The 17,105-nt window shown below is 47.4% G+C and overlaps 1 protein-coding gene across 2 annotated transcripts; it reads right to left on the minus strand.

Moving 5' to 3' along the window:
* Positions 1-1,855: 1,855 nt before the first annotated feature.
* Positions 1,856-16,796, minus strand: LOC143329897 (DDB1- and CUL4-associated factor 1-like). 2 transcript variants are annotated; one of them, XM_076746055.1, is made up of 30 exons: positions 16,658-16,796; positions 15,381-15,577; positions 15,215-15,291; positions 14,962-15,035; positions 14,503-14,616; positions 13,929-14,066; positions 13,227-13,817; positions 12,920-13,021; positions 11,773-11,931; positions 11,483-11,662; positions 11,270-11,379; positions 10,829-10,928; positions 10,497-10,666; positions 10,218-10,342; positions 10,051-10,127; positions 9,497-9,661; positions 9,011-9,166; positions 7,910-8,566; positions 7,468-7,745; positions 7,160-7,358; positions 6,922-7,004; positions 6,710-6,794; positions 6,355-6,588; positions 5,808-5,901; positions 5,610-5,714; positions 5,275-5,348; positions 5,083-5,172; positions 4,565-4,720; positions 4,363-4,486; positions 1,856-4,026 (listed from the first exon to the last, which is right to left on the minus strand). In XM_076746055.1, the coding sequence occupies exons 2-30, from the start codon at positions 15,569-15,571 to the stop codon at positions 3,962-3,964; spliced, it is 4,773 nt and encodes a 1,590-aa protein (XP_076602170.1). In that variant the 5' UTR covers positions 15,572-15,577; positions 16,658-16,796; the 3' UTR covers positions 1,856-3,961. The 2 variants fall into 2 exon arrangements, with proteins under 2 accessions (XP_076602170.1, XP_076602162.1); XM_076746047.1 differs by lacking the exon at positions 16,658-16,796 and adding an exon at positions 16,218-16,294.
* Between the last annotated feature and the right edge of the window lie 309 nt (positions 16,797-17,105).

The following is a 17,105-nucleotide window of genomic DNA, read 5'->3' on the forward strand; positions in this document are numbered from 1 at the left end:
AGATAGACTTCAAGGCAATTCATCACACCCAAGAGAAGAAAGTCCTCTGAACTGTCGCCATTAACAAAAAGAGGGCTTAAAGAATTCCACAGGACATCATCATCATCATCATCGTCATCATCATCGCCTGCACACAAACACATGATCAGTATGTGCACACTGAGCTCCAGGTGTAACTCAACCCTCAGACTGTTGAGGAGAGCAGACCGTCCCTCCATGAATACAACACACTGACATGCTTCAGGCCTTCAAAACAACAAGAGGACGACCAGGCAGCGGTCGAGGATGTTCTTCATGTGGTCTGAGAGTCCTCGTGTGGAGAAGTGCTGCAGCTCCACACGTCTTCTGTTTACAGCTCTGCTGTTTGTCAGTCAACATCTTGATGAAACAAACAGATTAAAAAAAAAAAAAGCCTGGACTCAAACCAGAATCCTTCATGTGTTCACAAAGTGGTGAACTCGCTCCATCCTCTATGAACGACTGAGCCTTTCCAGGACGCCCCTTTCACACCCAATCATGATGCTCTCACCTGTTACCAATCAGCCTGTTTACCTGTGGAATGTTCCAAACAGGTGTTTTTGGAGCGTTCCACATCTTTCAGCCTTTAGCTGCTCCTGTAGATTAAAGTAGTTCAAACAGCAGCAAACACATGAACGCAGCAGGAATATTAATCCACAAACAGCAGATAGAAAAACACTTTACTGCAACACTGAGTACTTTTACCATTCATACTTTGAGTATAATCTACTGACAATACATACTTTTACTTACACAGGGTTTTGAATGCAGGACTTTTACTTGTACTGCAGTATTTTCACAGCATGGTATTAGTACTTTAAGTGAAGGATCTGAATACTTCTTCCACCACTGCTTATGAGTAAAAGCTTCTGAGCAATAAGACACATTTAAGAGCATCAGGTACTTACTGTAAAGTATTGAGAGCGATCTTTAAGTTTAAGCTTCTGTGTGATCACATGATTGTGTTTTCTGAGCTGGAACAGCGAATCAGAGACAAGGATTTACCCGACATCTGCCTTCCTGTTTAATAAAATCATTATATTTCATTGGGTGTTCTGGTTTATGTGAGGTGGAAAAATATCAACTTTCAGCAGTTTGTCTGTATGAACATCTCGATCAATCCAGTAACGTGTGAAATTACAAACAGTCTAATCTTTTTCTAACGTATAATTTGGCATGAAAAGATATAAAACAGGCAGAAACAGAAAAAAAACTAAACTGGAGCAGGAAATAAATTCTGCTGCTGCTGAAAGACAGAGGACATGAGAGCAAATATATAATGAGAAGAATTCAGTCCAGACAGTGAAGGTGTGGAAAGGGACGTTTTCTAATCCTATTAAGTATTTACAAGTTGTAAGAAATAAAAGTGAAAGATGTTTTTAATCTTTCACTAAAGTGTAAAATGTCAGTTTTTCTGAGAACATTTGAGGAAAACCTGCAGGAGAAAGTGTGTGGTGTTATTCACTGCTGCTCGATGTAAAGAGACGCCTTGCTGAGAATCATGTCTTTGTCCGTCTCTCACACACATTTCTGTCAAATAACTGTGACGTGTAGGAGGAAGGACATGAAATGAGAGCGGTGTTTAATACTTCTGTCCTCTGAGTCTCATGGTGTGATGTTCGTTTCATGTCAGCATGATCAATGCTGTACTGCCCTCTTGTGACTGATTCAAGCAACAACACAGCAAACATCACTGAGACGCTTCATTCAAGCAGAACATAAACAGTGTGGCTCTAAATTTACTTTCCTTCTCGTAAAGTATTGATGGCGAAGAACCGCGTTCAACAAGCAGCAGCTTAGTGTTCACGTAAAAGACAAAGTGATGCTCAGGAGAGTTACAAGAAGGTGGAAGGTGTTTTATTATGAAAGTAGAGCTTCTTCACTGAAGCATGACGGACACACAGTCTCATTCAGCATTTACAACAGTTCAAACTGATTTACAAACAATACAATCTCTTGTAAAATTGTGGATTCTATGGCTCTGAAAGGCTGCTGTGGCATGAAAGACAGACTTTTCACTTTTTACCGAGCATGACTTCAGGCTGTAAACGGCCGACACAAACATTACGTGCAGATCTGCGTTCAGGCCCCTGAATCTGGAGTTTTCATCCAACAGCAGCAGGTTGACGGTTTCCCACCAGAACGATCATCAACAAACAAACAAACCCAAACGTTTACACACACTCCAAACAGCGAACGCAGCTTCTTCACAGCTTCGTGGAATCTGTTGCTGATTGTTTGACGCAGTTTCAAAAAAGTTCAAACAGCGAAACGTTGGTTTAAAGTGTCCAACACGTCTCGCTTTGGTGCAACAAACGTCCTTTTGACAGCATGAGAGCCAGATAGTCAATAACTGTTCAATACTGGCTGTGCTGTTGACCCGTAATGATGACACCCACCGAGGGTCAAAGGTCGACGGTTCAGTGATGAGGTAAACACGCTGAGAAACAGAGAAACTCACTCTCCCACCTTACACTGAAACCTCGTACCTCTGAGGTCGCAGCTGATAATGACGTCACAGCGTCACATCAAAACTAAATGTTCAGACAAAACACATGACCACCTGATCACATGACCACCTGCACCCTGTTCAGTCTTTCATGATTAATGATCTGACAGCAGCGACTGATGAGAAATAAAGAAGCAAATGAAGAGTTTAACAGCACGTTCACACCACCGCTGAGGTCTCAGTCGCTGCATCACGTCAGATCATTTATGACTTTACGTTGCTCGTTTGCTCACGTTTGTGGATTATTGGATCTGCCTCCAGTCCGTGTTGAGGTGCGAGCTCTTGTTTGAGCCTAGTGACGTTTTTCTAAATCTCACCTGCACAAATCGCTGCTGCAAATAAATAAAGAACATGTTTTTTGTGTTCCTAACCCATTTAGAGGGACACTTCTGTCCACCATCATCATGAACACAGCCACCGACTGAGAGCTCTGCAGCTTTTCCACCCTCAGAAACTGAGACTTTGACTTTTTTAACGAATAATCGAATGAGATTTTCGGTCATGTGACGGCTCGACCTGCTCAGGAAGGACGCAGGGCCTAAAAGCATGAAATCCACAACAGAACAAACACTCACATAAAAGCTGTCAACTCCGATAAAGACAAGCTAAAATAAATTAAATCAAAAAACAGTCAAAATAACTTACTGAGAGGGAAATGATCCAACTTTGACTGAAAACAAATGAAATGCTGTGTTTTCCTCATCGAAATCGACTTTTCTGTGAGGAAATTCTGACCAACGTTAACGGAGAAGACGCTCACGGTGACTCCTGAGCCTTTGTGCAGATCCAGATATTAAAAGCAGAGCAGACAGTTTCATGTCCGCTCCTTCAGAAGAGGTGGGCTGTTGTTTTTACTCTGTGCATAGAAACATGAAGATATTTGTCGTATCTGGAAGCAGAAGAGAAGAATCCACCAGACCCGCCGTCACACAGATTCAGCTTTTTTGGGATCACGTCTTTAAATGTCCTTCAGTTTCTGTGAGCGCTCGCTGTGTCTGAGGACCGGACATGTCTCACTGGTGTCCACGTTTTTATTGCTGTAAAGTGAGGAGATCTCAGCGAGCTGGCGCGATCCGAGGCTCCACCCTGTTCACTGCCTTTGAGGTCATATTTGGCTTTTAGCTGTGACCATTTGAGAAAAATACAATGCGTATGAAAGAATGCTGCTCTGTGGAAATGAGATGAGTTATTCTGTGAGTTTTACCAGAGAGTGGGTCCAGTGGATTAAACAGAATTTAATTTCAACTGGTGGCTTTAAGCGCCGTGACTTTCAGATGAGTTCAGCTCCCTCGGTGTTTCGGTTGGCTGACGGTGGGTGAACTCCACCGTGAGCTCAGTCAGATGACGGAAACGTTCGGTATCAATTCAGAAAGCTCTGTCAGCGTTCAGTCGACTCGCCTGAGTAAAGAGAGGAGGTTCACGTCTTCTCTCAGGTCAGGAGAACCATCGGTCGCTGAGGGCCTGAAGGATCTGAGTCTCATCATCGGACTGTTCTGGGTCTGCAGCATGAGGACACACAACGACACAACAACACAACTTACAACTGATTCCAGAAAAGTCTCATCCAACCCTTTCCTCACTAAAACCGACCAATGAATGAGCCCAAACGGCATCGTGGTTTGTCCTCTGAGTTAAAAGCCAGCGTGAAGACGAAGGGCAGCAGAAATCAAAGGTCAGTGTGTGCCGTGTCATCTGTGTGTGTGTGTGTGTGTGTGTGTGTGAATGGCTATCACTCCTGACCACGAGAGAGGTGTGAAATAAACGCAGTCCATTCACCATGAACCAAACAGCTGACTGAAAACAGGCGGAGCTGCTAAACCGACGCTCTGACTCACAGTTTGGATTGTCGGGGTCAAACGAGTCCGATCCGTCATCGCTTCTGTCTGAATGGTCCGAGTCGTCCGAGTCGTCGACATCGCTGTTGTCGTCGTCGCTGTTGCCGCCAAGTAGATCTGCGATCTGAGGGGAAGAGTGTGAAACAAACTTTACCTTCATGGTGAAACCCACAAATCAAATCAATCAATGCGATTCAGATACCTCCTCATCTGTGGGAGAGTTGGGTTGGTCTCCGTCCTCCGGGTCATCGTTATTGGCCAGCTCCTCTATGAGCGGGTCTGTGTCCAGATCCTCGTCGTCGTCTTCGTCGTCATCATCTGTGTCTGAGGAATCATCATCGTCCTGGTCTTCGTCATCCTGAAAGAGCAACATTCATTAAAAACCACAGAAACTGAATATTTTCATGTTTTTCTAACGTCGTGTCGATGCAAAAAAAGCCCATTTACTGTTTGACCTGGATAGAATCTTAATGCATATTTGGACATCTACACTCATCTTTTGGAGTCACTTACTGTCCTAATCCTTTCAAACTCTGTGAAATATCCCTGTTTGTGCTGAATTCCTTGATTACATTTGAGTCTCAGCTTTCCAACGATGTACAAACTTAAACGCAGCCTTTGTGTAAATGGACGGTTTGATCCACTATCACCGCGGCGCCTCGGGGGCGGCCGTTAAAGTGACCTTCGAGACCAAACCGTGCTCAGTAACGTGTGTCTCACCTGATCATCATCGTCTCCTTCTTCTGGCAGCTTCTGTCGTCCCACCTCGTACAGACGACACACCGTGTCCAAGCTCACCGTGTCCTGGTTCTACGCAGAGAAACACAAACCAGTTTTAAAGTGGACAAAAAAACAAACAAACAAACCTGATTAAACGCTGATGAGCTTGAGGCTGAAACTCGAGCAGAGTACCTCAATGACAGCCAGGTAGCAGTCTTTGGCGTCGGTGCAGAGGTCAAAGATGTTCCTCTTTACATCCACCGTGGCTGAAAGAAGATCAAGGTCAGAGTTACAAACAAAAACCAAGGTGAATTAAAAAGTCGCGTATGAGACCAACAGTTCGACCACTAGGAGTCACCAAACACACTCAGGAGCTTCACAGCTGTTCTCCCTGTTAAACACACGTCATTTAGAGTCTGAAAAACCCCAAACGGTCAATTCATGTGATTTCAGCGTGCTGGAACAATGATACGTCTGCAGCTGACCAATGAGCTTTGATTCTGCAGCAAACAGGAAGTGCAGCCTACCAATGGGCTTGTAGTCTGTGGCATCGAAGGTCCTGAAGGACGAGCCGAAGGGACTCTTCATCTGTTGGTCCATGGCGTCGTCCTCATCGTCTGCTTGCAGCATCGCTGTATAAACGAGTGTGTGTGGGAGACAGACCATAATATGTGACTCACTGTACAATGTCCACGAAACACACACACACCTCCACCTCTACGTACCTCCATACATGATGGTGGCGTTGCTGTTGAAGACCAGCCTGCACTGGTCCAGGGCAGGGACGGTGTGCAGGAGGTGGAAGGTCCTCAGGTCCCACTGAGAGCTGCTGTCAAGTCAAACGAGCGCAGGACAACAAAGGACGGAGCAGAAAGGAGGACGCTCGCCAACCCACTGCTCACACACCTCTTATCAAACGAAGCGTGTGCAGAAAACTGTCATCAACCATCTGATCGTTTATGCTAAGCTAAGCTAACCAGCCGCTGGTGGGAGCTTCATATTTACTGAGTGCTATCAATCTCATCAACTTCCTCCTCCCAAAAACTCGTAACTGTTCCTTTAAATGAAGCTCTGCTTTCCAAAAGGCGCCACAGGACAAAGCAGAGTCTCCACCAACACCTCAGGAAGTGTTTCCATCGAGTCAGAGGAGGAAGAGGAAGTGAATGAAGAAAGATTCCCTCTGTTTTGCCCTTAAAAAGGTGAGCGTGGCCGTTTACGTCACTTTGGATGATTATTTAAAAAAAGAAGTTCAGATCTCAAAGAGCAGGATACGATCTCAGTGTTGACGATGACCTCCAGGCCGTTGGGATGGAAAACGCCGCTGATGTTCATGTTGAACTTGTCAAACTTATGGATGGCTCGCGACGCCCGCACGTCCCACAGCACGCCGTCATTCAGCACCAGGTCGTCGGTGGGGTTGAAGGTGGCGCAGTTCCTCTTGTAGTTGTTGGCCAGGGCGGGGTCGTTCAGGGTCAGAGTCTTCTGACCCGTCTGGATGTCGTAGATCTGCAGCGCACAAGAACACGTGACACGGTCATGAAAAAAATCCTTAAACGAGAGAAGAATATGAACGTTGGACGGGAGAAAAAAGGAGAGATAGAGGAAATTAGTAAATAAAAACACGTACGTGAGCGACTTGGTCCTCGGTGCCGATGACTCTGTCCTGAGAGAGTTTACTGAACTCCACGTAGTGATCGTCTGCAAACGAGTTCCTGCAGGAGAAGCAAACACTTCAAACACCGCGGTGCACACGCTGTGAGGAACAACGGACTCTGAGGCGGGGTGTGTGTGTGTGTGTGTGTGTGTGTGTGCGTGTGTGTGCGTGTGACAGAGTTTTACTTCTTGCTGAAGACTCCGTCCATACTCCACAGAGCAGACAGGGGGAAACTCCAAGAAGCACAGGTGAGCAGCAATTTCCCATCCTGAGAAACAAGATTTAATAAAAAGCTTTTTCACTTAAAACATTCAAATATGACCCAAAAACAGAGAAATGTTACTCTCTCAACGAGTGATGCTCATTAAAAAGTCAGTTAAAAAGAATGATTTGTCCTTTCTAAACACAAAAATGGAAACATACCCGGGAGGGTTCGAGGTGTGTGATGGCCGACGTGTGGCAGGTGTAGTTGGCCACCTCCTCCCCAGAGAAGACATTGTAGAGTTTGAGGTGACCCGAGCAGGTTCCCAGCATCAGGAAACGCTCGCGGGCTGAGAAGGCACAACAGGTGAATCCGCTCTCGTCTCCGTCGCCCTCGTGGAAGACCGATATCGGCCGAAACCTGAAGGAGCAGCAGAAAATGATGAACTGGATGTCATGTAGTTCGCTCGAAGATGAAAGAATACGAGCCACAGAAGCAGCCTGGCTCAGGTGAGGAGTCTGAACGTTACCTGCTGAATATCAGATGTCTGTCCAGACACGCCCTGTCCACGCCTCCATATTTAGGGTACAGCATCCGGCTCCCCAGGCGGGCGGTGAAGTTGAGCGGCGCCTGTCGCCTCTGCTTCGGCTCAGGGCAGCGGTGGGGGGTGAACAGAGAAAAGGGGGGGCAGGTGGCCACAGGGTTGGGGCAGCGGGCGTGCTGCTCCCTCAGGTACTCGGTGATGATGCTGTCCAGGTTCGGGGGGGATGGAAGGTGGGGCTCCAGCTGCTTCTTCATGGCCGGAGTCTGATGGAGCGAGAAAAAGGTGATTTTATTCACAAAAGAAATCAGAGCCAAAAGGTGAAAAATGATTGTAATGATTAAGTCATGACAAAATTGTCAAATAATTTTGTGTTAATCCAGAAATTTATGGATGGATTCAGTTTGAGTGAAAGATGTGTGTGACTGACCTGGATGAAAGCGCCGTGGTCAGACTTCTGCTTCAGAGCGCGAAGTTTTTTCCCTGAGCTGCAATGAGCCACCGGGCGCTCCCGAGTGAACGAAATCCGGCCAACCGGGTGTGAGCCCTGCCCGTGAGGTCCGTGATGAGGGGTAAGAGAGGAGAGGGCAGAGGGGGAAGAGGAGCATGACAAGTGAGGAATCCCGAGGGAACGAGAGGAAGTGGGAGTGGAAGCGGAGGCTGCAGCTGCCGAGGACACAGGAGAGGATCCGATGTGGCCGACATTACGAGACGTGATCCCGCCACTGAACCGGCAAGTCCTGGGAATCACTGAGGAGGAGGAGGGGGGAGGTGTGGAGCAGGAGGAAGAGCTCGGACAGAGGGATAAGTATGGGTAAACGGGTAAGTTCGCCTCCTTCACGAGTGTCGTCGCTGTGTCGTGGAGCCCTTTCACCATGAGGTGGTTTCTGATCAGTATGAGGAGTTCCTTCTCAGAGAAGGTGATCCGGGAGTGGGCGACCACGTTGGCCCTCTGCAGGCGAGCCAGGGAAACGTCGGTGCCCATGAGGAGAGGCTTCCCCGACACTCGCTCCGTCAGCTCGGCGGCATACCGGCAGAAACGGACGTGCTCGCTTCGTTTGTCCTGCAGCACCGGCTCTTTCATGAGCTACAGAGGTAACAGGACAGAACACGTGTGGGAGATAACGGGTCATATTTCCTGATGTGGTATGCAGAAAATCCCACATTTCTTTCTTTCTGCAGATAGAAATGTTTGCTAAAATGCTGTATAATGAACCTGTGGACCGCTGCTGTTAGCATGTTAGCCATGCTAGCTCCCACTGCTTATGTCTACTGACCTAACTGCTCTTTTTCTGTCCCATCTGCTTTTGGCCACACCAACTGACTAAATGCTGACTGCAGCTTCAGACTGTTATTTAGCATGTTAGCATGCTAACACACTAACATTTGCTAATAATTTTAAAGTCAAAGTACAACCATCTGGTTATTGTTGAGATGTTTCAGTGTGGCCCACAACAGACAACATGATGCATTTATCGTCAGTGCTCGTGTTGGCTGTGTTTTTAACTCTGAGGTGTGATCTTGTGCTCACCTGTTGAATGTGGCTGCTGGTGAAGAGCGGCAGTTTGCTGATGATTTGTCTGATCGCTGAGCTGCGAGAGAGTCCAACCAGAGCCTTGCATGCCAGACCGCGGATCAGGTCTGCGTCAGTGATGGGCATCTTCACCGACAGCAGAGACAGCAGCACCTGGGGGAGACAGACATGAGAGTGTGGGACGGTCCCTGACACAGAGGACTGAGGAACTTTCTCCTTTGTTTTTATATTTTTCTGAATGGAGACGAAATCTAGATTCAGAGTGTTGGTGTGGAGTAAATACTTCACACGCTGAAGCTGCAGTTTCAGCTTGGAAAGCAACATTTTGTGCCAAAGTACTGAGCTTTTCACACCAAGTTCATATGGATGCAGAAAACAGGCAGTGTTTGACCTCAGCTGCAGCCTAAAGCAGCATCCACACACGCTTTTATAGAGACGTTTTTCTCCTCGCTTCATGTACGTTTACCTGTATTCCATTCTCACCTTTATACCGTTGTTGTTCTGCACTACTTGCCACATGTGGGCCAGCACTCTGTTGTGGGGAGTGGGGGGGTGCTGGGGGTGGAGGGACAGCCTGAGGGGGGAGACAGCAAAAGCACCCGTGGTGTTCAGGCTCTGGTCTGGAGCGCACACACAGTTTATGATCACCTGTGGTGGGACGGGGGGGGGGAAAACCAGAAAGGATTTGAACTGAGGACAAACGGTCACGATGTTTCTCTTCAGTACTTTTATTTGATAAACTAATGGATGGTCATATTATTATTATTAAACTGTTGACAATGAGAGAAAAAAATCTTTTTCACTTGTATGACAGCGTGGAGACAGCGCACATAAGCCAACAAGGTGAAGAGTCTGCAGACATGCTAACTGTAAGTGTCACGCTGTATCAATAAAAGACAGAAATGTCAACCTGCTGGTCCTCAGGTAACGATCTATTGAATAGCTGTTGACATATTTCAGCCTGGACCACAGTGAAGGACAGACTGACAGATGGACACACGGCCATGTCACCAGTGTGGCTGATTAAAGCTGCTCACCTGCAGTGCAGACTTCTGGATCTCAGCGTCATTGGCAAACACTTCTCCCTCTGCGACACCCAGAATGATGCTCATACCTGCAGCAGACAGAGGAGACACACTGAGGGACACCCGGGACAAAAGATCCGAAGGCTGAATGGCTGAAGTGAAAACAGAGTTTTACTGACCCACAGTGGAAACAGACGACCTGGTTTCATCCAGAACGTCCACAGTGTCCGCAAGCACCAGCTGGACTTTAGGAACCACCATCAGGATTGCCAGGATGTCCAATGCATAACGCACTGTGTCACTCCTGGACAGACGGATGGACACACAGAGAGGGAGACGCCACTTTCACACAGTGAGCAGAGGTTTTCCTTCACGGGTCACTTCTGTATTTGTTTGACCTTAACGGATGACGAAGTCACCAACTCCTGACAGCGTATTTACTCTGCGTGTGACTTTACCTTCCATAGTAAGTCCTCCAATCACAGGCGGCTGAAATGAGCTGCAGCATCAAAGGGACACAGGACAATTTGTAGAAAACCTCTACTGGTTCCCAGTGGAGCTGAGGAGGTCCACAGTTGATGAGAAACTCCATCATCTCAATGACCTGCTCTCTGGTGTATGTATATGCCTGGAAACACACAAACACACACACACACACACACACACACACACACACACACACACACACACACAGAGGGTATGTATTTAAGAAGATGAACACACATGTCTGTGCAAACATGATGATGATGATGATGATGATGATGATGATGATGGTAAATAGACAGAATACTTTGTAAAATGGCTGCTGGGGAACGACGCCGCCTCCGTCTGATGGGTGCAGGGACTGTTTGACCTGTTCAGCCTTGACCGCCAGATGAGCCTCAAAGTACCTGAACAAAGAAACCGTGCTCAGTCCAAACTGTTCACAGCTGCAGGTGCAGATGTGCATGAGGCCGCCTGTGCAAAGCTGCAGGGGTCTGCATGTCGCACCAAAGGAAACTTAAGACGTTCGCACCTTTTTGGAACGTCAGCATGAAGCAAACGAAGATCAGTTTGACCAAAACAAAGACAGACATTAAAGTCTGACTGTGACTTTAAACCTTGACGCACATTTAAGAACATTTAACCACATACACGTTTTTAAAAGCATGACTGGATTGTGGCCTTTCCACCCCAACTTTATATCCACCTCTACCCATCCATCCATCCATCCATCCATCCATCCTGTTACCTGCGCAGGGCCATGCAGGTGTGTTTGGCGGTCTGTCGGCTGGAGAAGACCTGGTCATCGCTCATTACGGACACCTCATTCTCTGCATTAAGGATCTCCAAAGTACTGATCTGCAGGGAGAGAAGGAGCCTCGTCACGGTGGTACCATCACTCATTTAACGTAACGTGCTCAGTATTCAAAATGCATCCTGGGATGAAGGGTTCAGCTCTGACCAGGTTGACCAGCCTGCGCAGGCCGTCCTGGTGGTCGAAGAGCTGCAGCACCGCCCTGAAGGAGAAGGAAATGGAGAAGAACATGGTGGCGTGGCAGACGCCTGAAGCGTGGGAGGACTCCAGCAGCCACAGGGCGTAGGACACCACGTCAGACAGCACGCCGTCTGCGAGCGTGCACACCTGCAAACACACGCGGCAGAGGTGAGGACACAGAGGCTGAGTGCGAGTCCACTTTGTGTGTGTGTGTGTGTGTGTGTGTGTGTGTGTGTGTGTGTGTGTGTTTACCGTACCCTCTCCATAGCATCCTGGTTGTACGCCAGGTAGTAGAGGCAGAGTGAAACCCCGGTTGCTGCCATGGACGGCCTCGGGATCTGCAGGAGTTTCTGGACTCCTCCGTGAGCGATGAACTCTGCTGCAAACTTCTTGTGGAGGAGCAGCGAGGCGAGATACTGACGAGAGACAGAAGAGACGAAGACACAACTCTGAAGACAACGACTGAAGAAGAAACAGATCGGCTCGTTAATGAATGTGCCTGAATTGTCACAGTGTGTGTCACTGCTGTTCACAGCACACCGGGGCTGGAACGAACCATTACTGTCATTTTTCTCTGTCAGTCGATTAGTTGTTTGGTCTATAAAATGACAGAAAATGGTGAGAAACGTGGATCAGTGATGATCAATGACGTCCTCAGTCCAAAGATATTGAGTTTACCCTCACAGAGGAGTCAAGAAACCAGAAAATATTGACATTTGAGGAGCTGGAATCAGAGAATTCTGACTTTCTTTTCTTATAAATGACTCAAATTACTCAAAATATTATAATTTGTCTGCAATAAACACAAAACAAGCGAGCAGTTCGGCTGTTATGGAACGATGTCACTGATCAATTTTAGCTGCTGGGTCCGAAATCACATGCAAACATACGAACAGTGAATGTTAAAGCGTGTGGAGGATGAGAAAGATACTCAAGAGATTTTTCAATGAAAGACTATTTAATATCTGCTTCAGCTCCTGTGCCAGCGTCTGCCCCACCCACAGAGGGTCAGCTTATCCTTCACACACAGACGTGTTCCTCTGCGGGGAGGGGTCGATGACACCCTCCATGAACGACTGTTCGACCGCTTTAAGGCTCAATCTGTAATAATGTCTTTACAAAGATGGCTGAAGAGTTCGATTTGAAAGGACAAATCCAGCAAAACAGACAAAACAGACGTGTTTACTGCTGTTTTTAGACATTTAACTGATGTAAACATTTCCTGTCTTTTACTATAAAGGATGCAGTTTACTTGTATTAAAGTAATGTGTTGAATACTTGAATCAGCCTGAATAATGAACCAACCAACAGGATTAAACAGGAAACAGACTGAACAGATATCCGACTATTCACTGACTCACTGGTCTAAATTTCCTTCATGAAGCTTCGTGGACGTGGTCTTACCAGGAGGGCGTCGAAAGTCAGCTGGACATTTTTGGTCTGCCTGAGGTCTATGTAGTTCATCAGCAATGAGCGGGTGTCCAGCTGCATGAAGACGGCCAGCAGCTGCAGCACAGAGAAAGATTACTGGATTAACAGTGAGAGTAAATGAGAGGTTAAAAGATGGAGGTCTGAAGACTCCTCTGCGGTCTGGAGGAAAGAGTCTGCGCTGACGTCTGACTCGAGTCCACACGTCATTTGAACTACTGCTGTCGATCTTTGAATTATTTCAGGATTCACGAGGAGCAAGCTGTGTTTGTCCGAGTCTCACCTCCTGGTAATCTCCGAGCGGAGTCAGATACTGCAGGATGAGCCTCTGCTCCATGGCCGGGCTCAGCGGGGAGAGGCGGTAGTCGGAGCCAATCACCACCGAGCTCATCTCAGACCAGGAGGTGCTGTTTGCCGGCTGGTCGACGGAGTCGTTTCTCTCCGCCTCCTCCTCGGTCCTGTGGGACGAGGAGGTGAAGTTGAGTTTCTGCTTAGCCTTCCTCCCGTTCTCCTTCACTGCCCGTCTCCTCCCTCCTCTTCCTCCCTGCCTGTCCTCCGTCTCCCTGGAGGCAGGGTCCGGGCTCGCTTGGTAAATGAAGTCTGGAAGCAGTCGGGTGGAGCCGGATCCGCCGCCGCCGCCGCTGCCGGCTTTCAGGGCCGAACCGAGCTGTGACAAAGGTTTGGAACTGGCCTTTGACACTGGCCTGCTCCTCTCCCCCTCCTCCTCCTCCTCCTCCCCCTCTGTCTTGTCTTGCTGGGCTGTTGAGATGCTTGAGGTTTGGCTTGTTTCAACCTGAGGGTCCTGAGGTAGATTCTGGGGCCTCTTGGCCTCTTCAGTTTGCAGCTCATGCAGGCGCTGAATCATGATCGGGACCTGATGTTCAGAGGAAACAAGCCTTGTGGTTAATCGTATTTGATGCTACAGCAGCAGCTAACACGCTAACTGTATTAAACTTGTTTGTGTGTCTGTGTGTGAGAGACCCACCAGCTGAGCGTTCTCCTCTCGGTAGCTCGCCGCCACTTCCTGGTTGCTCATGGCTCTGGCCAGCAGGCCCGTGGCGTAGACGCACAGCGGTCGCTCTGCTTCACGAGCCCAGGTGAACATCTTCTCCACCAGACCTTCCTGTCTCACACGGACATACAGGGATGATTCACTCTCAGCCAATCAGAGTGCAGTAAAGAAGCTTTGGTGAATAAACGGTTTATAATGCAGTTTTTATACTTTAAGCATCTTAACTTCTGAAGCACCTCTGAATGAAAATGAGCTGAAAATAGATCATAGTTTTGTTCTCAGACCTTTTCTTTCTAACAAATGATCTCTTGATCATTCTTGTGGCTTAACATGACAAATCAAATATAACTGCAGTATTTATAAGGAAATTCCCTCTTTTAAGTCAGTTATTATGTATTTTTCCTCTTTCTCGTAGCATTAATGGTCATCACGATCTAACACCTGCTGCACAGGTGCTCACTCTGTCTGCTTTTTTAAAATTCTCCTTCATTGTGCATCATCTGACAAAGCTGATGAAAAGTCCACGGTTCGTCCTCTGGAGCTGTACCTTCTCTTGGAAGACGACGGCGGTCTCCAGGCCGGGCATGATGTTCTGAAGCAGACGACAGGCGGCCGTGTTGAGGTCCAGCTCTCTGCTGGTCATTATGTATGTGTCCAAGAGCTGGAAAACATCCACGGAAAACAAATCAGAGCCCCCCCTTTGGAGAAATTCATAGTTTGAAGTGAAAACAAAGTGAGTAAACTGTGAGTGAAACAAACGATCAGCAGAAAAATCAAGTCCCTATTTTGATAATTTTCCAGTTTTTAAAGTAATTCAAGCAGGTGTACACCATCCTCTGGTTCCAGGTTCTTTAATGTGAGGATTTGCTGATATTCTCTGTTTTATATGAGTATAAAATGAATATTCTGAGGTATTCACACTCTAAACACGTCCATTAAACGTCCATTAAACGTGCACGCTGCCTCCACAAACCACATGCTGAACAAAGGACGCAGCAGTCCTCACCGCATTAGTGAAGTCATCGTTCATAAAGAGCATCTTCAGCAGCTGTCCCAGCATGCAGTCTGGGTCTGCCCGGCCTGCAAAGTCATACAGGAGTCAGGAACTCAACAACCAATGAGGGCAGGAGCTTCAGCTCAATCACAGGACAAGATGATCAATGATAATCACATCAGGCACACAAACCACATGTTTCTGAAACTTTTAGGATCGTTAGAAAAAGGCAGAATGAACAGAAAACCGTGTTTCTGATGCTAACCTGGATGGCGGTCATCGAACGGATCAGGGTCTGCTTTGTGATACTCTCCCGTCTCCCGCTCAAGCAGCTCAGATATTCTGCAGAAAACAAAGAGACGCAGTCACCTCCAGGAAAAACATCCAGAGACATGGAGACATTGCGTCCAATAAAACAAATCACCGCTAACCTTGTGAGGATGGACAACAGCTGCTCTGTGGTGCCCTGCTGCGCCTCTTCCCATTCATCTAGCAGCGCGGCGAGATCCGCCTTAGCGTCCACGGCCATGGCTACTGCCATGGCAGCCGACACGGCGGCCGACAGGGCAGACGACAGGACGGCTGACACGGCGGCCGACGGTTCTTCTTGCGGGGAAGACATGGCTGCCTGGAAGACAGAGGGAGGAGTGGAAAAACAGAGGGAAATTCACACCTGCACACAGCCGGCCAATCACAGCATGACCTGAGTGTCAGGTGTTGGATAGGTGTGTGTGAGGATGTGCAAAGCTTTCTGACGTCTGTTCTGATGAAGTATACTGACGCCTTAACTCTTTGGGTGATTCCAGTCAAGTCAGAAATGAATCATAAGATGAAAAGATAATAAAAACCTGCAACATTCGAAAAAAAACAGGAAGAGCATTTTATTTATTTTCAAAATAAAATCATGCAATCATGTGTTCTGCTGCTGAAATGAATGATTCTATCATCGGGTCTATTGTTTAACAGCTGATCGTATCCTGATATCAGCAAATATCTTTATTGATTTTGTGGCTTTTCTTTCAGCCACATCTCCAAGCTGTACCTGGAGACTCACCTGTATCATAACACCAGTATGACCATGCCGTGTCCTCTACGATAACACAGTATGTCTCCCCTGATTAACAACACTTGTGGCTTATTCAAACCTGCTGGGACAGTTAGAGGTGCTGGGAGTTTTGTGAAGACAGGGACACACCTGAAGAAGAGGCTCCACAGACTTTCACCTTGACCTGATCCCTGTGTGATACCCTTTGACCCCCAATACTCACCAGCAGTTGTCTGGCTGTGGCTCGACGCTGAGACATTACAGAGCAGCTTGTCTCGGATACTGTAAGAGATTATCAGGGCTGAAAACGCCTCCGCGGTGTCGTGAATCCACTCCAACAGGTGGCCTCTGCCTAGGACAGCTGGCTCATCAGCCGCCGCTAAACGGACACTTTGTGCTCCGTGTGTGAGCTCAGCTAACGCGGCAAGACGGTTAGCGAACTAGACGTTAGCTAACAGCTACATTCACGGCGGTTCAGCGTCTCTTAGAGCTAAAGGACACACAGTCCTCCTCCCTCTGGTCCATGTGAAGGCGAGCTAAGGTGGCCAGAGGCCCGCGGAGCAGAGGGAGGAGCGGGAGCAGCAGCTTGACAGTCAGTCGCCTCATGTCAGACACAAACAGCTCCAGCTAGCAAGAGCACCGTGTTTTAAATGACACACTCACCCGAACATGAGCCTCTGTGCGCCGCTTCTCTCACTTCAGCTCGTCGCTGGTAGAAGTTCCGCTAAATTTACCGGAAATGAGCAAATGAAACAACGCTGACATTAAACCTTTAAGGAAATAAAAAGTTTCACGTTTATTTTCAAACTTCTCCCGGTGGCTGCACGCGACGTCAACGGACGATAGGCGACGTTAGATGACGTAAGACGTCGAGACGCCCGATGGGACTTGTAGTTGAAAATTGCAGTAAACATGTTTTCGTTTAGTTTGACTTATGTACTACAGCGATTTATTAGTCACAAATAAGATATATTTTTCAAACCTAAAACAATCTTAAGAAAAGCTCGTATTCATTTTCAAACAAAACACACGTTTTAACCTCAGAAGAGTTCAGAAATTAACATTTGCTTACTCTGATTTTCATGCTGTCCAGTCTTTCATATCGCTGTTT

This window comes from Chaetodon auriga, chromosome 2, assembly GCF_051107435.1.
Source record: "Chaetodon auriga isolate fChaAug3 chromosome 2, fChaAug3.hap1, whole genome shotgun sequence".
NCBI classification, from domain to species: domain Eukaryota; kingdom Metazoa; phylum Chordata; class Actinopteri; order Chaetodontiformes; family Chaetodontidae; genus Chaetodon; species Chaetodon auriga.